The sequence below is a fragment of the Perca fluviatilis genome, chromosome 17 (genome assembly GCF_010015445.1).
Source record: "Perca fluviatilis chromosome 17, GENO_Pfluv_1.0, whole genome shotgun sequence".
Classification (NCBI taxonomy): Eukaryota; Metazoa; Chordata; class Actinopteri; order Perciformes; family Percidae; genus Perca; species Perca fluviatilis.
In genome coordinates, this window is record NC_053128.1 from 866,726 (window position 1) to 890,767 (window position 24,042).

At 42.5% G+C, this 24,042-nt stretch overlaps 1 protein-coding gene across 1 annotated transcript in view; it reads right to left on the reverse strand.

Moving 5' to 3' along the window:
• Positions 1-17,143: 17,143 nt before the first annotated feature.
• The window catches only part of slc27a6 (solute carrier family 27 member 6), a 67,338-nt gene continuing 60,439 nt past the window's right edge, over positions 17,144-24,042 (reverse strand). Inside the window, exons 11-12 of the mRNA XM_039780444.1 lie at positions 17,910-18,160; positions 17,144-17,282 (exon numbers count right to left, since the gene is read on the reverse strand). Coding sequence (XP_039636378.1) covers positions 17,144-17,282; positions 17,910-18,160 — 390 coding nt within the window. The remainder of the gene's footprint in view (positions 17,283-17,909; positions 18,161-24,042) is intronic.

Below are 24,042 nucleotides of genomic sequence, written 5' to 3' on the forward strand. Positions count from 1 at the left end.
ACAACAGTAGCGAGCAGTATGAAAGACCGAAAATCCTTGTAAAGACGCGGGGTGGTGGATGGGTCAAACAACACAGGACTTTCACCCAGAAAACCAGGGTTCATGTCCCGTTCTTGTCCCGCATGTCACTGAAACGTACATTTTGTAACCCCACCCACCATCTGTTCCTAAGAGAAATCGCTGCCATTCAAGTCAATTCTTGATATTCCACCAGCCACGCCACGCCGCGTCCCAGAAGCGTGCGTGAAGCGGCTCTCTGCTCTGCTAAAGATGCATGTCAGGTCTATTTTCACGGCGAGAGCATCAAGTCAATATACCATAGGACACCCCCAATATCGTATATGTCTCCTCTACAACACCATGGACAACGAGAGATTCGTCTTGGAGGTGGAAAACATAACAGACATCACAGATCCTTTTTATCAGGACGCCAGTAAAGAGAAGACATGGAGTTTAATTACAGGAGTGCTTGGAGCGGAAGGTAGACACTAGCTTAATAAACACCTGACTGTTCTGTAAAGTTCTTGTAGAGACAATCAAATCTGCGAGTCGCTCCGCTTCTGAGACGCTCCAGGTGTGGTATGGCTCGTGGCGGAGGACGGAACAAAACCGGAACGCAGCTGGAACGCAGCACAGAAGCACCTGGTGGAGAATCGGAGTAACTGTCCCTGTTCTTGTGCCGCATGTCAGTTCAACGTACGTCCCGATCCAGTGTGTCTAAAAGTGACGCTAAAGGAGACTTTTTGCGTCAATAACAAACAGCAAACCTGACCAAGCATCGCTTTCTGATGCGCTTGGATGGAGAATGTGTTGGTCCACCAGCTAAGACCAGCACTTACCACCAGGCAGGAGCAGGAGTCTTGTACTTCTGGTCAAAACACAGAGAGAAAGGGGGTCATAGTGAGAGAACCAAAGTGTCTCCCCGGTTCTTTCTGACCACGGTGAGAAATCTGGAGCAGGAGAAGTTAACCCTCTCCTTGATTTCATGTTGTTTCTGGAGAAGGAGAACCAGGAAATGAGTCGGGGGGGAAATGCAACGCTACCAAGCCACGTCCAAGCTACGTGCGCCGAGGTGTACGTCAGGCTACGGTGTAGGGTCCGGGGGGGGGTTGTGCTTTATGTATTTTGACGTGGCAATGTTTAATGTTTTTTTGTTTTGTTTAAAAGCCCTTCTAGGGACGGGTATTGGCAATTTGCAATATCTATAAATGCTATGATGCTGTACATTGGACATTTGTTGCACAAATATCTATGTCATAGCATCTGTTGCTATTCTAATAAACATGAATTCAAAGCGCCTCCCGGCTGTTCTCAGAGTGGAAATGACTGTCACAAGGGGCACAGTCGGCCATGTTAAAGGTCCTCTGGGTTCCCAGCGCTATTCCAAATGGAGCAAGGTCCTTTCCCCACGACCTATCGTGGGGAAAGGAGGAGAGGGCATCCTGTTAGCCCAGTGACACACACCAGCTCATCCACATGTCACTGAGTGTGTGTACACAATAAGTGGTGTGCACACACAGCCACAGTGGCTTGTGTTGTGTTGGCACAGGGACCAAATGTCAAGTAGAGCTTCTGCTACAGCAACACACATCTACTACCACATACTACAGCAGCAAAGGTATGTGTGCATACATTCTGATGGAGCCATTTCACTGCACTTCCTGCTGGATTTTCGGCATTTGTTACTGGACCCATTACAATCATATTGCTGGAATAAACTTTAATACCACTGTTAAATAATGTTACTGACTGTCACAACTGTCTTTCTAAATATGCAGTTTACCTTGTCGTAGCTTGACCTATTGTTACTGCACACATAGATTTCACACCGAAGTTCATGAAAAAGATCACATTGATGATCAAAGTGACAAAAACAAGACCCAGGAAGTCTAAGAAATATTCTTTCAGGGTCCTACACACAGCATTAGGCTACTGTAAGGTTTGAAGGATTGGCCAAAATATCTTGAAATGAAAATAAAGGAGACAATGTATCAGCAGGCTTCCATGTGTCTATAGTCTCCATCATCCTGCTGTGTCCTCTCTCAGGGCTCTGTAAGATGAGAAGGGTGACACAGGTTTTGACCCCCTGGGTTATTTCTGTTGTGACCATGTCTAAAGCAGCAGGTCTGCAGATGGACCCCTGCAGTGTCATCCACACCATTCACAGAGTGTACAGTACTGAGCTTCATGACCTCCCCTGTCAGTCTGCGCAAACATGTTTCAAACCAGCTTTAACAAAATAGAACAGCTTGGTTGTTTCATCGTCTTTCATTTCTAAAACACTGCAGAGATGGAAGAAGTAATCACATCCTGCAGTAAAAGTACTAATACCACAATGTAAAAATACTCTACAGTACAAGTCCTGCATTAAAAAAGTTACTTAAGTAAAAATACATAAGTATCATCAGAAAAATGTAGATAAAGCTATAGTGCATAGTTTCTTTCTTCCCCATGAGGAATTCTAAGTAATGACAACAACACTGTCGGCGCGTTCACATGATACAAGCCTTATGTGATACAGCACTTGAGTAAATGTACTTAGTTACATTCCAACACTAGTAGAATCTAACTGTAAAAATACAACACGGATGGGGGAGGGTTGGTATGTCTCTCAAACCAGTCCTACAGCATGTCTCTTAAAGACATTTCCCCCAGGCTATCTGTGAACTCTCTGGGTTTCAGTAATCTAGACCCACTCTGATCCCACACTCACTTAACCAGGACCCTTGTTTCTAACCATAGACTGTTAATATTAATTGACAAAGCATCCGGTTCGGCAAAGTGCTGCAAATGCGGAAGCTCCTTAAACCTGCATTCTATCTGAATTCCAGCAGGGGGCAAGACTGTATGGCTGCAGCCCGGAGCATCCCATGTCATGCTGTCCCGCCTGGTGCCATCCCCGACCTTCTACTTTTCAAAATAAAAGCTTGCGTCCCCATCTCATGTCATCCCGCCTGGTGCCATCTGGAATAAAATACTTTAAAAAATAAAATACTTTAAAAAATATCTCTTACTTTTCTAAGTAAAAGCTTCCCCGAGCTTCTACTTTTCAAAGTAAAACCTCGTGAATAAAATACTTAAAAATATATTTGGTGTTAGTAAGATAAATGCAGACTATTATGCTAATGAATAAAATACTTCATATATTTGGTGTTTTTTTAACTAAACAGTAACAGCAATCATACAAATGAATAAAATACTTAAAAAAAATATGTCTACAAGATAAATGCAGACTATCATACTGATGAATAAAATACTTAAAAATATACACTACTGGTCAAAAGTTTTAGAACACCCCCATTTTGTTTGTTTTTTATTGAAATTTTTGCAGTTCAAGTCCAATGAATAGCTTGAAATGGTACAAAGGTAAGTGGTGAACTGCCTGAGGTTAAATAAAAAGTAAGGTTACCCAAAACTGAAAAATAATGTACATTTCAATATTTTACAAAAAGGCCTTTTTCATGGAACAAGAAATTAGTAAATAACATAAAGCTGTTCTGTTCTGTGGTACCATACCCTCGTGAGCATTATTTGAACAGTATTGTACTGCAGAAAGTAGTGTGTTGCTATAAAATTGGCGGGAAAAAGGCAATTAACAATGAAAGAGAGACAGACCATCATAACACTTAAGAATGTTGGTCTTTCCTACAGAGAAATTGCGAAGAAGGTCAAGGTGTCAGTGAGTACAGTATTCTTCACCATCAAAAGGCACTTAAAAACTGGGGGAAACTCTGACAGGAAGAGGTCTGGCAGACCCAAAGCCACAACAGAATCAGAAGACAAGTTTCTGAGAGTCAACAGCTTGCGTGATAGGCGGCTCACAGGACAACAGCTTCAAGCACAGCTTAATAGTGGTCGTAATAAGCAAGTCTCAGTTTCAACTGTAAAGAGAAGACTTGGAGCTGCAGGTTTGATAGGTCCAGTTGCAGCAAGAAAGCCATTGCTAAGACGTCAGAATAAGAAAAAGAGGCTTGCCTGGGCCAAGAAACATCGTCTATGGACTACTGAAGACTGGAAGAAGGTGTTATGGACTGATGAATCAAAATCTGAAATCTTCGGTTCATCAAGCAGGATTTTTGTACGCCGTCGAGTAGGTGAAAGGATGGTTCCTCAGTGTGTGACATCAACTGTCAAACATGGAGGAGGAAGCGTGATGGTCTGGGGCTGTTTTGCTGGATCCAGGGTCGGTGATTTGTACAGAGTGAAAGGCACCCTGAACCAAAACGGCTACCACAGTATTTTGCAGCACCATGCAGTACCCTCTGGTATGCGCCTAGTTGGTCAGGGGTTCATCCTACAGCAAGATAATGACCCAAAATATAAGTCCAAGCTATGCTAGAACTACCTTAAGCCTGGTTCACACGGGACGATTTTAAAATTGTCGGACAATTTTCCAATCCTGAGAGACCCCACACACGGCGATAAAAAATCACGGGTCTAACAGTTTTGGTCGTACAGTGTGTGGTGCGCAGCACACGGCAAAATCAACACATCACACACGAACCGATTTGACTGCCGAGCATTCCCAGGTCAGACGGGAAATCTCGCAAAATCCCTCGAGATCAAACGCGACTTCAGAGTAAACAATCATGGCGGATGCAGTGGTGATAGTTTGTAGTTTGTTTTTAACCGAAAAAAAAGGTTATCAAAAGAAAAGGCGATGGTCAAAGAAGAGGAGACAACGCGAGCATGGACTATACTCAGCTACATCATGATATGGAGGTGAGTTGTTGTTTTTTCTCATAGAAATGTCGTTATGTATTACACAGATTAATTACCGTTGAAATACACGTTCATATATTCATTTCCATGTACTCTGGTGGACTGCAGTTGTGGATGTAGTTATGCCCATCGACTTTATTGTATGCCACAGTCCACAGGCTGCGTGCTCGTTTGTCCCCGGGGGACACCACACACGAGGAAAAATCCAACATGTTGGATATCCCATTCTATGCTGTGAGATGAAAGTACGTGATTGATTGACTGTTATTTATTGGAACTGACCTATCTTATGTGGTGTGATGTGTACCTATTCATTTACGTAATGATTAGAGTATTTATATCCTGTACAATTGGTTATATTGATTTGACATTGATTGGATTTGAACTGAAATGAGGCAATAATAATTAATGTATTCTGTACTGTATGGATAGATTGTTTTTTTTAGATGGATAGATCATCTGAATCTGACCCTGGTGGTCAGTGGCGAGCCAACCGCAGAAGTGAGTGAACGGACCAAGAGCCTGGTGTGGCCAGCCGTGGCGTCTTTGGAATCATCACCATCCTGTGCCTTCATTTACATACAGATAAGAACATACATAAATCTACCCGGGTAGTGAAACGAACATACATACTTTGAAGAACACACGCAAACACCAAAACTTTCACGGACTCTTTCTTTTGTTGAAATTGTTTATTTTTGGGTTCAGTGTGCGAATGTGCACTCAGGAAGCCGGCTTAGATAGGCAGGGAATGTAAATAACTGTCATTAATTTGTGTAATACATCTCTTGAGCTTTACCTGGGTTGTGTTCAGGGCCGTTCTGGGACTGAAATTCAACCCGGGACTTTAAGATGGAGAGGCCTTTTACGCGAGTGCCCTTGGTGCACGAGCAGAAGGATTTTTTGCAGTTATTTTGATTCTAATAGTGTTTTTATGGTAGGCTATAAAGAGAATCAGATTACGCTGAAGACCTTCAAGAAACTTTAGGATGACACCTGCCTCCTCAGGTTGTATAAGCAAGTCACCACTGCACTGAACACAACCAGGTCAACAAAACCTAATCTCGAACACATAAGTCACAGTATACTGCTAACTACCAGCATGTCATGTGCACAGTCTGTTGGAGTGATAAAATAATTACAAATACTCACACTCATATACTCAAAAACTACAATGCAGTCCCATAAAATAGAGATTTGTGTGTTTGTGTGTGTGTGTGTGTGTGTGTGTGTGTTTGTCCTTACTTTCTCAGCTTGGCTCCCTGGCTCAGCTTCCCCTGTGATGGACCCTGCCTCTGCTTACTGATTGTGCAGCTACATATGCATGAGAAGAACATCGGTTATAAATATGACTAAGAATAAAACATTTTTTAGTTCAATCTGTGCTTCAGTCAAGTTATTATCTAGTATGTGGAACTACTGGCATTTTATCCTATATGTAAATATCTGATTGATTGATATGCCTAATATGATTGCCTACCCAGCCCTGCACACTGCCCCTCTACCTGTCTGTTTCCTGCTCTTCCTCTCTCCTCCTCTCTCCTGCTGCTGCTCCTCCTCCTCCTCTCTCCTACTACCTACCTCACATCACCAAATCCAAACCTGACTGACAGTAAACTATTTTTTCGGCGCCTTAAGTTTGAACTAATCGGATGTCAGGAAAAACGAGGATCAGTCCAAGTTAGGAGGGGCCGCTCGTATCCCCCTCAAGACTGAAAGTATTGGTTTGGCCCGGTCTGAAACACACACACAGACACAGCGCTCCGCTGCAGCTGAACGGCCGGCCAGGCCGGTCGCGTATGACAGAAAAAAAAATAAAAAACGTATTGACCACGGGCTGGTTCGGCCTGAAATGGACCGGCCGTTCGGGATTGTTCCCGGTTTTCCCGATGGCCAATCCGCCCCTGGTTGTGTTGTCTGTTTTCTGCTGACATTTTATTATTTCAGGCTCCGTAGTCGTAGAGTTCTGATATTAGCCCAGTTTGATCCATAGCTAATCAAATTAGTTGTCAGGAATACTTACGAAACCTGCAGAGGGTTACAAGTGGCGAGCCAGCCAGGAGCCTGGTTATGTGTTAGCAGTGAACCACATTACAAGTGTGTGAAACTATTTTCAAGTGTGTATGTTCTTTGTTATCTGTTTATAGATCAAGCTTTACAAAAGATGGAGTTCATAGTGAGCTCAGGTATCAAAGTCCCCAATGCAGTAATGGTGAGTGGTTTGCTTGAATCACCAGAAGATGAGGAGATCATAGACTTCCTTAAGAAGTATGGCCCCATGAGACATGTCCCAGTTACTGACATTAACTCAGAGTTTTATAAAAACCTGATTGTTGAGTATCAAGATGGTGTTGCTGTTGAAGCCTTAGCCCCTCTTCTGCCCTACACGCATGAACTTAAGGACAGTCCAGATGTAAAATACTACGTTCAAGCTCTGGCAAGTGTGTACACCACTAAAGTTGGCTGCAGTGTTACCAAAGCCTATCTTGATGAAATAAAGAAGTTAGCGAAACTGAGCGGACGAGGTTTCGAAGAGGTGCTGAAAGACATGATGTCAGAGATCAGTGAGACAATCGAGACTGATGGCAGTGGTGATAATGAGTTCGAGCTCAGACCACTTGACAAGCCCCTTGACACATTTGAACCCCCACATCCCCAGCTGCTTCCAGATCCTTCCCGGGAAAAGTTCATTCATAGTGGTGCTGAGCCATGCCCACCAGCTGATGTGAGGCGAAGTCTGCCCGTAGTGGAAAGCAACTTGAATCCACCTGAAATTCAGAAGGTCATCGTTGAGCACATTGTAAGGAGAGTTTTTTTTTTTTTTTCTTTTTTATTCTTAAACAGTCAAGTTTTCACAGACCCAATAGTGAGACAGACTACGACACATGGCGTTCACATGTTGAGCTTCTCCGGAAAGACCCCATCCTGTCTAATCTTCAGAAATCACGGAAAATCTTTGAAAGTTTGCTCTCCCCTGCAGCAGATATTGTCAAAAGACTGAGCCCTGAAGCTACTCCTGATACCTACCTTCAACTGCTGGACGCAGCTTTTGTAACCGTTTAGGACGGCGAGGAGCTTTTCGCCCAGTTCATGAATACTCTTCAGGATCTTGGTGAAAAGGCCTCTACCTACCTCTGCCGCCTTCAAGCTGCCCTGAACCTTGCTGTTAAAAGAGGAGGAGCTGCGCTGGGAAAAAAAAAAAGGCACATTCAAAAAAGTTGGGGGGGGGGGGGGGGGGGCCCCTTTTTTTTTGTTTTCACCCTTGAAAAAAGGAAAGGCCCCCCCCCAACATTTTGGTTTTTTTTTTTTTTTTGGGGGTTTTTTTTGAGTTCCGTTTTCAGAGCTCCTGTTATTAATCCGCACTGAGGAGGATAGGCAGGCAGCTAAAGCCACACGTATGAAGAAGCACCTTGGCTCACACCGGCAGCGGGCTATGGCAAGTGCATGTGTCTGCAGTCAACAAGCAGCATTCCAGCCTGAGTCCGACCCATTGACAGAGCTTAAACAGCAGGTGCCGTCTCTGCAGAGCCAACTCGCCACGCTGATGTCTAAGAAAGCCAAGAAGGTCCCAAAGACCAAGGGAAACACTGAGCATCCATCAGGTGGGCCAGCATCTAAACTTGACCCTAGGGCACCAAGCTGGAAGCCTATTGTCTCAAAGACAAGCACCCAGCCGAGACCTTGGTATTGTTTCAACTGCGGTGAAGACGGACACATCTCCTCAGCCTGCAGCAACAATCCAAACCCTACTCTCGTCAATGAAAAAAGAGATCAATTGAGAGAAAAACGGCGCCTCTGGGAGGCTAAAGAATACTCACCAGAAAAAAAGGATTTTTAGATGGAGTCTCAGTTGCAGGGCAAACTGAGGCTGGAGCAGTTCACCAACGCCCTGCTAATGATAAAAGTGATGCCAAGCCCAAGTTCAGAGCTGCCTTGAACCAAGCTACGGTTAGAAAACACCCCTTCAGAGTCCCGCAAGAACTTACAGGCATGAAAAGTACAGGCCAAGTTACCATCCAGGGCAAACAGTTCAGCTGTCTCCTTGACACAGGTTCGCAAGTAACCACAGTCACCAAGTCTTTCTATGACGAATACCTACCTGAACAGCAGATTGAATCACTCTTTAACCTTCTGGAAGTTGAAGGGGCCAACGGCCAATCTGTGCCCTATCTTGGTTATGTTGAAGTCACAATCACCTTCCCAAAACAGTTCCTTGGAGCTGAATATGAAGTTCCAATATTGGCCTTGGTTGTTCCAGAGAGCGGTACTTCAGGGTACCAGATACTGATTGGTACAAACTCGATGTAGCGTATGGTATGTGCAGGGAGAAAAGCCCAGCAGGCTACCATCATGTCTCAAACGGCTACAGGACAGTGCTGAAAGTGCTTCAACTGCGACAGGAACAAAGTTATGACGGTAACATCGGACTGGTGAGGATGCAAGGTAGAGACCGAAAGCTCATTCCAACTGAAGGAACAGTTGTTCTGGAGGGAGTGGCATCAGTTAAAGAGTTCCATACTGAGAGGTCTGCTGTCATAGGGTACCCTTCATCCTCTTCTCTGCCTGGAGGTCTGCTAGTAAAGCCTTGTCTCGTTGGACTACCAGTTGTGGTCTCAAACGAGTCGGAACACAACATTATTATCCCAGCTGAGAGTGTGATTGCTGACCCATCTGAACCAGAACGCTCCAAGGCGGCTGATCTAGCCTTTGACTTTGGTGAGTCCCCGGTCCCTCCAGAATGGAAAGACAGAATTACTCGAAATTTGAATAGCACGCCTGAGGTCTTTGCCCAGAACGACACTGACTTTGGAAGGATAGACAAAGTCAAGCATCACATCAAACTGTCCGATGAAACACCATTCAAACTCAGAGCTCGGCCGATACACCCACACGACGTAGAAGCTGTTCGTCAACATCTTCAAGAGCTTCTCGGTGCTGGGGTGATCCGTGAAAGTGAGTCTCCATTCTCCTCTCCAATCGTTGTAGTCAGGAAGAAGAATGGCCAGGTACGCCTCTGTATTGACTACAGGAAATTGAACCTGCAGACGGTGAAAGACGCCTATGCACTTCCGAGGATGGATGACACCTTCACAGCATTCTCCGGTTCCAAGTGGTTCAGCGTCCTTGATTTAAAGTCTGGCTACTATCAGATTGAAGTCGACGAGGTTGACAAGCCAAAGACCGCCTTTGTGTTCCCACTTGGTTTCTGGGAGTTTAATCGCATGCCTCAGGGAGTGACAAACGCCCCAAGTACCTTCCAGAGACTGATGGAAAAGTGCATGGGAGACATGAACTTGAAGGAAGTTGTCGTTTTCCTGGATAGTCTTCTCGAAAACTTTAGAAGATCATGAAGCCAGACTCACCAAGGTCCTCAACCGCCTGAAGGAGTATGGGCTCAAGCTGTCCCCGGAAAAATGTAGATTTTTTCAGTCGTCAGTCCGGTACTTGGGGCATGTGGTCTCAGAGCAGGGAGTGGAGACCGACCCGGAAAAGATTGCAGCGCTAAAGACCTGGCCAGTCCCTCAGCATCTAAAAGAGTTGAAAGCCTTCTTCGGATTCTGTGGGTATTATAGGAAGTTCATTAAAGGCTATTCAAGTATAATGAAACCCCTGAATAACTTAACATCTGGCTACCCACCTCTAAGGAAGCACCCAAAGTCCAAGGAAAGGAGTGGCCAATACTACCACCCCAAAGAACCATTTCTGAACCGTTGGACTCCCACCTGCCAACAGGCATTCGAGATGATCATCAGCAAGTTGACAACGTCCCTAGTTCTGGCCTTCGCAAATCCTGCACTCCCTTACATCCTGCACACGGATGCAAGTGCCACCAGCCTCGGAGCGGCCTTATATCAGGAGCAGGAGGGACAGCTGCGTGTTGTCGCCTACGCAAGCAGAGGGTTATCACGTAGTGAGTCCCGTTATCCAGCTCACAAGCTCGAGTTTTTAGCGCTGAAATGGTTTGTAACTGAGAAGTTCAGTGACTGATGACAGATATAGATATAATATATATTATGACCTGTCTCTCTTAGTTACCTGTTATAGTTACGCTGTTATAGTTCTAGACTGCCGGGGGACTTCCTTCCTTTGACACACTGAGCTGCTCTCTCCTCTCCCTTTCTATTACTGGTACTATTACTATTACTATTTGTGTGCAGCCCGTCCCAGAAATGCTTGTTACTAATCCTAGCTTCTGGGCAGTTTACTCCACGGAGTCCTTATGCTTTTTTCCCCCAGCGTATTTCCTCGGAGAACGTTGGCACCAAGATCCTGGTTCCAGCTGTCGCCGTGGTCCTGCTGCACTCCCTGCTGAACTCAGCGGTGCCCTGCAATGTCATCCTGCGTCCTGCTGAACCCTGCAGCTTCCCGCTACATCCAGTCACTGTTCCATTATTAATGTGACTACTATCGCCACTGTTCATCACACCCCCAACCGGCTCGTCAGACACCGCCTACCAAGAGCCTGGATCTGTCCGAGGTTTCTTCCCAAGAGGGAGTTTTTCCTCGCTACTGTCGCACTGCTTGCTCTTGAGGGAATTATTGGAATTGTTGGAATTGTTGGGGCTTTGTAAATTATAGAGTGTGGTCTAGACCTACTCTATCTGTAAAGTGTCTCGAGATAACTTATGTTATGATTTGATACTATAAATAAAATTGAATTGAATTGAATTGAATTGAATAGATCATCTGAATCTGACCCTGGTGGTCAGTGGCGAGCCGCAGAAGTGAGTGAACGGACCAAGAGCCTGGTGTGGCCAGCCGTGGCGTCTTTGGAATCATCACCATCCTGTGCCTTCGTTTACATACAGATAAGAACATACATAAATCTACCCGGGTAGTGAAACGAACATACCTACTTTGAAGAACACACGCAAACACCAAAACTTTCACGGACTCTTTCTTTTGTTGAAATTGTTTATTTTTGGGTTCAGTGTGCGAATGTGCACTCAGGAAGCCGGCTTAGATAGGCAGGGAATGTAAATAACTGTCATTGATTTGTGTAATACATCTCTTGAGCTTTACCTGGGTTGTGTTGTCTGTTTTCTGCTGACATTTTATTATTTCAGGCTCCGTAGTCGTACCTGATATTAGCCCAGTTTGATCCATAGCTAATCAAATTAGTTGTCAGGAATACTTACGAAACCTGCAGAGGGTTACACACACACACACACACACACGCACACACACACACACACACACACACACACACACACACACACACACACACACACACACACACACACACACACACACACTTAATATGTACGTTTGAAAAACACAAAAAAACATTCACACGCATAGTTTTCTTTACAAACAGACAGACATATGCTCACCGGTACAGGCAGTTTTTCAGTGCTGAGATGAGGTAGGTTCACAGATCCTGCTGCAGAGAATTGACAATCAAACTGACAATCAACTAAAAGCATTAAGTGAACACAGCCAATGCAGCTCCACAGAAAATGAAGAATGATTTCAGACCTTTGCACTCCTCTGTCTGGGAATTGATGCCCATCTCTCTGCAGTCTGCATCAACGTCCAACTGGGCATCATGGAGAGGTGGCCTACAGATCGGCAAATGCCTCAGTATAGCCTGCCTTTTTATTGTGGTCTTGAGGCAGAAAGGGCAGTGGAAGTGACCACTGCTTCCACTCCTGCAGGCCTGGTGGCATTTTGTTATGAAGAAATCTATGAAGGGACAAAAGCATTACGTGCTTAGCCTATAAAATAAAGCAACTAGTATGTAAAGTTACTATTAGTAAGCTTACTAAGTACCAGTAGTTACAAACAAACAAATGATAATGGCATAGCACAAAGCTAATGGAGGGAACTAACCTTCATGTTGAATGGCATTCTTTACATGCACCTCCATGTGCTGCAAAACCTTTGCCCTACACCGGGGCTTGTATATTGAAGTGGGGCAAAGGGGACAACGATGGTCGGTACAGCACACCGTGCATCGTGTCACCTGTGGTGTGTTATTTTTTTTAAAGACACTGATGTGTACCTTAAGGAAAATCACAGAAAGTAACCATCAGAGTCTGCAACCATAAATTGCTCTAGGTAACGTTAGCTAATATTCGCTAACAAATGTCAACCAATGCTGATGCAGGTTTCATCAAATGTATATTAACATCAGGGACACAACAATAACATCCAGAAATCAGCAAACTATATCTATGGCTAATATTGTTACTTTAACAGTTTAAACTTTTTTCAATTGATTGCAACAAACGTGGTCACGAACTTACCCGTGACTCCGGTGACTCCATCTGGAAAATAATTCGCGATTTCGTATTTTTGACCCTCTGAACTTACCATTGGACAGCCTCGGCCTGAGACGGGACGGCATGAGACAGGACGGCATGAGACGGGACGGTATGACATGGGACGCTCCAGGCTGCAGCCATACCCGCCTCGCAGGGGGGAGGACTCCTTAAACCTACATTCTATCTGAATTCCTGCAGGGGGCGACACGTGCGGTTGCAAAAGGAGGTCGGTTTCTGAAGAAGTCTCTGAGAAAGTGACCTACTTCTCACTTGATTTATTACCTCAGTAAACATTTTCATAATGAGTTTATGCTCTCAATTGCTAGTTTCAAGTCTTCTTCAACACAGAATGATGTACATTTTTTTATTATGGTCTCTTTGATTTTAAAATCGGCGATAAAGCATGGGGTGTTTTAGGGCGTGGCTATGATGTGATTGCCAGTGAAAGTGTGTAAGGTAACGTGGCTCCTCCCTCACTCCTCCCTCTCGTCTAAAATCGTCACATCACCAACCAGGATGGCTGCGCCCGTAACGGCAAACTCAACGACTCATAGCAGATCTCCACAAACCAATGGGTGACATCACACATGCTCTGTCCATTCATATTATACAGTCTATGTTTCTAACACGAGAAAAGTGTTGTGTGTGTTCCTGAATTGATGGAGGAGAAATATAAAAATGTCATTGTTGTTTTTTGCATTTTCCAAATACTCATAATAATCTAAGTGTAGCATCCTTATAACTAGACCCAAACGGAATCTGCAGATTTTTATTTTTTACAGTTTTCAGCGGTAATCCAGCATAAAAAAAATCTGCCGAATTTAGTGTACTGTTTTTCTGCTTGGGGTGGAGATGTGTTAATAGGTTTTTCCCACAGATTCTGTGTGTCCCTGCTTATACAATTTTTTCCAACTGCTTACACGTTTTCAAAACTATGTCTCCTTTTTTCAAAACTCTACACACAATACCCAAAACTGCACACACAAAATGCTAAATGTCTCACATCTCCTTCAAAATCAAACACTGAATTCAAAATACCATAAACACATCTCAAAATGAAGCATTTGCATCAAATGGCAAACAATTTTTTCATAATAGTACATTTTTGGATATACCATGTCCACACTGTTGTTCTAAATCTAAAGCTCTTTTGTCTTTCATAGGCTTATATCTACATTTACAATGTTCTAGAGAGAAAGTCATCTGCTGAGAGGGGTTGAAAAGTGTAATGTAATGTTACAGTAAAACATAAAATATTGATTTGGCAAAACATTATGTTTGTAAGAGTAGCACAGTGTTGTCTACAGTAGTATGAAACAAGAACACAAAAGTTACAGTTTTTTCCAACTGCTTACACACAAAATATTTTCATGTCACACGATTTTTGAAACCTCTCACTCAAAGTGCAAAACTACACAGCAAATCTCCAAAACCAGAAGCTATTTCTCAGCCTTTCACTCAGTTTTCTATTGCATAAAACACTTTTTTCAAAACACTACACACAATTCTCTACCTAAGACACAAAACTCTAACAGGAAGTGACTTGCTTTCCTTTTCTAAACACAACCAATCAAAATGCTACACTTATTTACCAGGGCACACACATGCTGCGTTCATGCCACCTCGGAATAACAGGCACCGCCCCCCTGGTTACGTTGTTTTTCCGACTGGTAGCGTTCACATGGTCTTCTTCTGTTATATTGGCGTTTGGCATAACAACTTTTTGCATGACTGCCACCAACTGTTGGCCGTAGCCGAGAGCATCAGGTGTGTGAAAACATGGAGGCCACAATAACAATAGATTTTCTGCTGTTTTGTTATGCGAGCATCCAAACAGCACATCACCAGGTGTTTGTTTGTGTTATCTGCAGGACAACGAACGGGAAAAGACACGGATAATGTGTTGTTTTTTTATACATAGGCCTATTTATGAATAATTTTAAACATGTTATGCCTGTGCATGTTTCTTGGCAGAGGCATTTGTCCACAATAAACAGTTTATTATCATTGAAATATGTTCAGTGAACCAAAGTCGCCTCCATCAAACGTCAGTTGTCAACAACGCGTCACCAACTGGGAAACTTGGTTATCAAAATCCAGCCCGAGTTTCCCACCTCTGATTCCCACAGGATGTTACGTGAATGGTGACGTTTTCACTCGGAAAAACGTTTTTCCGATGTCCATGAACGCACGGACACACTCCTCACATGTGCAAACACATTATGTCATAATTGAACACTAACCAATCAATCAGGTCAAAGGTCAGATTACCTGTTTTGAACAATGGATGCCAACAATAGACAGAGAGCAACGGGAGGAGGAGGGAGAGACGGGACAACAATAAGGAGGAGGAGGAGGAGGAGGGAAGAAGAGGAAGAAGGAGAGCCATCTCTGATGAGATCAGGGCCACACTTATTCATCATGTGATTGACCATGAAAGAAGCCCATCTTGAGTAGCTTTACAGTGGCATCCATACTGCATGCAACTATCTAATGACTATTTCAGCATTACTAATCAATCAGAATTTTTTTTTGCATACAACCCCCCCCCCCCCCCTGCCCTGACACACAAGCATGCACAAACACACACACACATATTCTTTATTCTAAAAATGATACCTTTGGTTTACATATGTTTGTACTTTTGTTTTCTTGTTCCATGCTACTGTATACAACACTGTGCTATTCTTAAAAACGTAATGTTTTGCCCAATAAATATTTTCTGTTTTACTGTAACATTACATAGTTTTTCACAGTGCACTTTTCAACCACTCTCAGCAGATGACTTTCCCTCCAGAACATTATAAATGTAGATATAGCCTTGTATGCAAAACAAAGTCTGATTGATTTGTAATGCTGAAATAGTCATTAGATAGTTGCATGCAGTATGGACGCCACCTTAAAGCTACTCAAGATGGGCTTCTCTCATTGGTCAATCTGTGGTTGATCACATGATGAATACAGTTTTTTCCAACTGCTTACACACACAATCTTTTCATGTCACACGGTTTTTGAAACCTCTCACTCAAAGTGCAAAACTACACAGCAAATCTCCAAAACCATAAGCTATTTCTCAGCCTTTCACTCAGTTTTCAATTGCATAAAACAATTTCTCTACCTAAGACACACAAATCTAACAGGAAGTGACTTGCTTTCCTTTTCTAAACACAACCAATCAAAATGCTACACTTATTTACCAGGGCACACACACACTCCTCACATTTGCAAACATATTAGGTCATAACTGAACACTAACCAATCACTGCTTTAGTATAGGCCTATACACAGGTCAAAGGTCAGATGACCTGTTTTGAACAATGGATGCCAACAATAGACAGACAGTAAGGGGAGGAGGAGGGAGAGACATGGGATGAAGAGGAGGAGGAGGAGGAAGAAAGAGAGCCATCTCTGATGAGATAAGGGCCACACTTATTCATCATGTGATCACCCACGGATTGACCAATGAGAGAAGCCCATCTTGAGTAGATTTACAGTGGCGTCCATACTGCATGCAGCTATCTAATGACTATTTCAGCATTACTAATCAGTCAGACTTTGTTTTGCACAAAGTGCACACAATCCCCCCCGTCCTGACACACAAGCACGCAAAAACACACACAACACACACACACATACACACACACACACGCACGCACGCATGCACGCACACACACACACACACACATTCTTTATTCTAAAAATTGTGTTCTTGTTTCATACTACAGTTTTTCTCGATTGCTAAGACACATTTCTTGAAAGCTGCTCTCATTTTCTCTAAACTGTGAACACAAAACCCAATTTTCAAGCTACATTCACAAAACCTCAGACTCTTCTTGCAAAACCAAACTTTCACCTCAAAACAGTTCAATCTGTGCTCAAAACTGAACTATGTTGTCAAATCGTGCCCCGAGTCAATCAAAATTAAAAACACTACTGAACAGTCACTAAAAACTACGTAGAAAAATAGAAAACACAATTCTCAGGACATGAAGCTGGAGAAATAAATGTTTGTTGTTCACTGTAGGCTAAATGCATGTTGCAAAAAAAACAAAAACTGTGCATTTAACTCTTGTACAAAAAGACAAAACAGAAATCTCGTGCATTTACACGTAGCACTTGTAAAAACAAAGTACAAAAATATACAAATAAGTTCATTACTCAGCCACAGCATCATGGCTCCGTACCGGGTCAGGCCACAGGACTTCATCCACATCACAGGCCACATTTTGTCTGGCCAGGCAACGGGGGAAAAAACCCTGGCATGCCGTATCCAGGCTTGGCATGCCTCCACACCTATGTCACCACACGCAAGTCCCATGGCTTGCAGGAGATTTACCCTGGTGTAAGGTTGGCGTTCATATACCTTCCACCGCCATGAGGAGAAGAATTCCTCAATGGGCTTTAGGAAAGGAGAGTACGGTGGAAGGCAAAGATTGATACAACCTTGGTTCATATTGAACCACTCTCTAACCTGGAGGGCTCTGTGAAAACTCACATTGTCCCAAACAACAACATAGATGGGATGCTCATCCTGCTGCCCTAACAGAGCATCTCGCATGTGATTGAGGAAAATGAGAAGCTGGGGAGTGTTTTAGGGCCCCAGGTTGGCATGATGGTGGACAACCCCATGATTGCTGATGGCAGCACATAATGTGACATTGCCACCACGCTGCCCAGGAACACCAACAATGGCCAATCACATTACGGCCTCTCCTTCTCCTTTTGGTGAGATTAAACCCAGCTTCATCCATGTAGATGTATTCATGGGGTCTTTCCATTGCATCCAGTTGAAAAACCCTCTGTAGAAATAGATCTAGTTTTGTAAGTGATACGGAAAAAGTGATTTAGGCCACTACAGTAAATCACTACTTAGAGTAATCAACATTGAATGTGTCTGGATATATGCCAACCTGTACATACTGGAATCTTTGCTCTTTGACTCTGTCTGAGGGCGCTCTGTATAGCTGTTTCATGCGCAGTCTGTTGCGCTTGAGGACACGATCAACAGTAGAGAGGCGGACACTGTTGATACCCTCAAAATTTACATGGTCCTCAATGATCTTCTGCTGAATTTCACTCAGTTTAATGGCATTGTTCTCACGGACCATATCAACAATTAGGGTCTCTTGGTGTGGGGAGAACATACCTGTCCTCCCACCCCCCGTGGCAGTCTTTCAATTCCCCAAAGAGAACATGGAGTTACAAAAGATATACATGGAATACTAGGCCTACAAACAGTTAGACCAACCCTCCATTACAATACTACAGTACATTGGTACAGTGATGTACTGAAACATATATTTACTTACAGTATACTGTGGTACAGTATATAGTATGTCATACAGTAATTGCTGTCAACATTTACATAATGTACTATAATGTCAAAAAAAGGTAATTACCTGTTCTCTTCTCTGCTCTCTGAACTGGCTTATATGTTCCCTCACATCATTAGCCACAAGTGTGATCAATTTTGAGTTGTTGTGTTCAAGTGGTGACGCCTGTGCTTTAATTGTGTTTGACTTTTGTCACCTGTGCTCACCATTATGCAGCACGGGTGCATCACAATGAAAATGTGTTTGCAAGTTGTGTCTAAACAGGAGAAAAGTGCTTATGGTTTTGCCAAAAGAGTGATTGATTCAATCAGTGGGTTCAGGCAACTGAGCATTTGGTTCAGACAATAGGGTTTAGTGTTTTAGCAATTGAGAAAAACTGTATTGTAGACAACACTGTGCTACCCTTACAAACTTACAAATATTTTCTGTTTTACTGTAACATTACATTACACTTTTCAACCCCTCTCAGCAGATGACTAACCCATTTTGAGATGTGTTTATGGTATTTTGAATTCAGTGTTTGATTTTGAAGGAGATGTGAGGCATTTAGCATTTTGTGTGTGCAGTTTTGGGAATTGTGTGTAGAGTTTTGAAAACATGTGTAAGCAGTTGGAAAAAAACTGTAAGTGTGGCCCTGATCTCATCAGAGATGGCTCTCCTTTTTCCTCTTTCTTCCCTCCTCCTCCTCCTCCTCCTCGTTGTTGTCCCCTGTCTCTCCCTCCTCCCCCTCCTCTTGGTCTCTGTCTATTGTTGGCAACCATTGTTCAAAACAGGTAATCTGACCTTTGACCTATGTGTAGGCCTATACTAAAGCAGCGATTGGTTAGTGTTCAGTTATGACATAATGTGTCTGCACGTGTGAGGAGTGTGTGTGTGCCCTGGTAAATAAGTGTAGCATGAAAGGCTGAGAAATAGCTTATGGTTTTGGAGATTTGCTGTGTAGTTTTGCACTTTGAGTGAGAGGTTTCAAAAATCGTGTGACATGAAAATATTTTGTGTGTAAGCAGTTGGAAAACTGTAACACTGGCTTATTCTACTTATTAATTAATACATTTAAATTAAAAATTTTAAATTAATTTCCATTCTCCCTCATGGTATCTCTCCAGTCAAATAACTTTTGTGTTATTTGTCCAATTGTGTTAGACTGGAGAACAATTCAATTACTGATTACATTACAAATTACATGTAAAAGCTGACGAAACAGTTTCTTCCCAAGGTCCATTTAACCCTGATCCAGGGACCTATACTTTGTATCACGGTGCTGCATGGATATCTATTGTATTGGAATAAGGACATTTCACAGAACTTTGTAATTTGTTACAGGATGAGTGTTATAATCAAATTGTGATGATTGCAATTCTTCACTTTAGTGATTTGGCATTGTTTGGATCAAGTTTAGTTAAAGGGACCTTTCTTAGCTGGAATAAATTATCTTTCCCTTCACTTTAGCAGCGGTGTCAAACTCAACTTCTCTAAGGGCAACACTGGAAAATGAGAATCACATCCAGGGCCAGACATGCTTCTACTGTATTTAATCAAAAAAGTTACATATTTTTGACTGTATTATTGCATGTCTCATCTAGTCTTCTCACTTACAGTTTGGTCGAAATAAAGCAGTAAAAAAGTCAGCAAAAAAGTTCCATATCCATCACAGAATTTTGTATATCAGGCAAAACAATGATTACATTTTTAAAAGCAGTGACCACACAGCTGATTGCCAGCAACCTTCTTAACAGCCTGAATATTAAAACTATCTGCTTCTGGGGGAATTTCTGAGTCTCAAAGTTGCCAAATCTGTTTCGCGAGCCATTTGCGAGGGGCAGGATTTGGCCTGCGGATCTTGAGTTTGACACATGTGCTTTACAGCCACCTGATGTTGATTTTACAGCTTTTAGCTTACTAAAAAGATGTCCTACCATCCCATTTATGAGCTGATATTTGACTGTTCTCCATCAGCAGATGGAATGACCCAGTAAGCGAGGAATTGTAGATGTTGAAATGTCCATTTATTTCTGAGCACTTCAAGGTCTTCGGTCCGTGTGGGATTTAAAGTGGATGGGTCAAGTTCACTCTTGACCTTATAAAGCGCCAGCAAACGGGACTTAGTGAAATATGTGAATATTCATTCTTCATTTAGCCTAGTTAAATCTTTCGTTATGTTATATATTGGTTGTGTCTATATGTAACTTTCAGTCTGTGTTGATTCTAGCGGCCCCTTTGGACTAAAGCGGTAGTGTTTTACCACCTGCTGTCCTAAAGCTCTATTACCTACTGTAGATTACTGAGTTAGTGTTACCAGGAGGTCATATAGTCGTGATGAATGTATTGCTGAGACAGAAAATCATTGTTTAATTTCATTCTTTCCTGTGATGGTCCTGCCCCAATATCATCCATAACTACAACAGATAACTTCTAAAATAACATTAAAATACAATTAGGCCTATATAAAGACATCTCCTGCTACTTTTTACCTGGCTGGATACTTACTAGCACAGGCTTTTCTGGTGTAACACCGAAATGTGACATGTCAGAATGTGTGACTGTAGCGCCATCTACCTGCCGAAAATCATTTTGTGATTTTGCGGGAAAAGTCTGATCCAGGCAGAGGCATTAATAAAAACTATATAAAACTAGCGTTCTTGGTCCGTGTACTTGGCGGCCAACGGATTCTCGTTTTGAAAGGAAAAAAACAAAAACGAAAAACGGCCAGTTTCCCAATTACCATTAGTAAATAGGAAAACAAAAAACGGAAAACAACCCATTATTCGTTTTTTGTTTTGATATTAAAAAACGGAAAACGAAAAACTATCTCGTTATCCGATTTTCTTTGATGTGTTTGTAGATGGAACTCGGAAATTAAAATGTGTGTATAAATCTTATTCCTCATTCATTTTTTTCGTGACCCGGAAGCGATCGTAGGTAGTAAGCGGAGGCATACCCGGAAATCATTTGGACATCAATGAGACCGTGGACAGTTAGAATGAAGGGGGGAAAAAATTTTTTAGACGAATATGCTAGTTTTATATTAGAAAGGCCGAAAAGAATGGGATGTCTTGTGGTGATATAGCAGCTGTGCGGTTGGTTACGTTCAGCGGGGTTTTGAACTGAGAGGGGGGTTTGGAGAGAGTGTGCGGAGCTGGTGTGCTCAGCAGGGACTTGTGGCGAAACACAAGTTGACTTTTTTATATGGAAGTGGTCACAATATATTAGCGCTGACTGCTCTCATTCATCAAAAATGAGTCTACACAACAAGACAACCATCATAGTCTAATAATAATAATAATGAAGCGAAAACATTTTCAAAACTTCTCATTTTCATTGCCATTGCTTAGGCAAATATCTGTCAAACAAACTAAAATCGAAACCATGATTTGGCTTTCCCTTATCAGATCGATCAAGGAAATACAAAGTGAAGTGAAACAGCTGCTGCAGGCTGAACCAGTCCGTCAGCATCAAAGATGAATAAACTCCAACTCTCATGCTTTTATAGCTTTACTAAAAAGTCCTTTCCTGTCATAATCCTGCAGGACTGGTTTTTGCATTATTAAACATGCTAAATGTTCAATGTTGCATTCACAGTGCGACACGTCCGGAGCAGAGACCTCACTAGGATTTAAAGACAGGAGGTGATTAGCCCCCAGGGTATTTGTAACTCACTCACTTCTTCTGTTACTTCATTATTGCCACGAAATGGGCAATAATCTGTTTGTTTGACAGATATTGTTGTATTAAATCGGAGTCTTTTGCGATTTCAGCCTGCAGCAGCTGTTTCACTTCACTTTGTATTTCCTTATCGATCTGATAAGGGAAAGCCAAATCCTGGTTTCGATTTTAGTTTGTTTGACAGATATTTGCCTAAGCAATGGCAATGAAAATTAGAAATTTTGAAAATGTTTTCGCTTCATTATTATTATTATTATTATTATTATTATTATTATTATTATTATTATTATTAGACTATGATGGTTGTCTTGTTGTGTAGACTCATTTTTGATGAATGAGAGCAGTCAGCGCTAATCTCCTGTGACCACTTCATAATAAAAGTCAACTTGTGTTTCGCCACAAGTCCCTGCTGAGCACACCGGCTCCGCACACTCCTCTCAGAAAACCCCCGTATCGTTCCAAACTGTGAACCCAACGCAGCTGCTATATCCCCACAAGACATCCCATTCTTTCGGTTTTCTAATATAAAACTAGCATATTCGTCTAAAAACATTTTTACGTCCGTATCATTCTAACTGTCCATGGTCTCATTGATGTCCAAATGATTTCCGGGTATGCAGCCGGGTCTGTCACTACCCAAAGTGAGTAGAGTGCAGATTTGAGTTGCGCATGCGTCACTTTGCGACGAGTGCAGATGTGAGTTGCGCATGCGTCACTTTGCGACAAGTAGCCTACAAGATGCTAACGGCGTTTTGAGCTAACGTTAGCAATCAAGTAGCTAGCCTACTAGCTAGATGCTAATGGCGTTTTTAGCTAACGTTAGCAGTCAAACAATCATAAATAGCTAAAACGTTTTTGAAATGACTGCTAGCTACAAGTTAGCAATCAAACACAACATCGGCTGTCACTTGAATGGCGTTTTGAGCCAACGTTAGCAATCTAACAATAATAGAGAGCTAAAACGTTTTTGAAATGACTGCTAGCTACAAATTAGCAATCAGACACAGGCTGTTACACTTTATGTCACTTGAATGGTGTTTTGAGCTAACGTTAGCAACCAAACAATCATAGATTGCTAAAACGTTTTTAGAAATGATTCCCATCTTCTGTTATTGTATGTAAAGAGAAAAGTTTATTATTTTACAGATTTCACAAATTTCAGTAAGACACGTTATGCCGTAAACAGTTTAAATCTGACCATGCGCAACTCACATTTGCACTCGACCAAAGCCGGTCTGACTCGGTTAACATCGGGTATGAAACGTTATGCCGTAAACCGTTTAAATCTGAGCATGCGCAACTCAAATCTGCACTATTCTCACTTTGGGTAGTGACAGGGTCCGTGTACTTTTTCGTTCATTCGATTCTCATTTCATAATCAGACTTAAAAAACAAAAAACGAATGGTTATTTGATTTTCGTTTTAAAATACAACAATTGAAATCGAAATACAAGGCATTTTTTTCCTTTTCATGGTCAAAAGGGGATGGGAGAAATTAAAAATATGCTGTGATTTTCATTTTCTATTTCATATAACAAAAATAAAATCACTCGGAAATAGAAATGAAAAAAGGTTTGTTTTTTCATATTCAGACACCGGATGTTGTCATTTCCAAGGCAACAGCGCCAGCCTAGCCTACCAGTGTTGCTTTCAGCCCAGGCTAAAATTACTTTGGAAACCTGTGCTCTTGATAATGCTTGGGGGGGGATTTTATTTCATAATGTCACATGTATTTATTCCCCTCTCTCCCTGCCTCCCTCTGACTCTCTGTCTCTACCCGCCGCAGACAACTTCGCCCCAAGAGAGTCGAACCAGCTGAGGAAACAGACTTTCAGTTCACGGCTGTAACGTTACCGTTACGCCACCGTTAACAATCCCAAACGTTCTGTTGCTGATCTGGCAGAGTCACCGGCGGTTCGGGATCAGATCATGGGGATCAGACCTCCGGTGCTGGGTCTATTCTAATATTAGCTGCTGTTGCAGCTAGCAGATAGCCACCAGCCCTGTGACCTCGGTCCCCGCGGGTTTCGCCCCAGTGCTGACTGACTCTGGTCCGT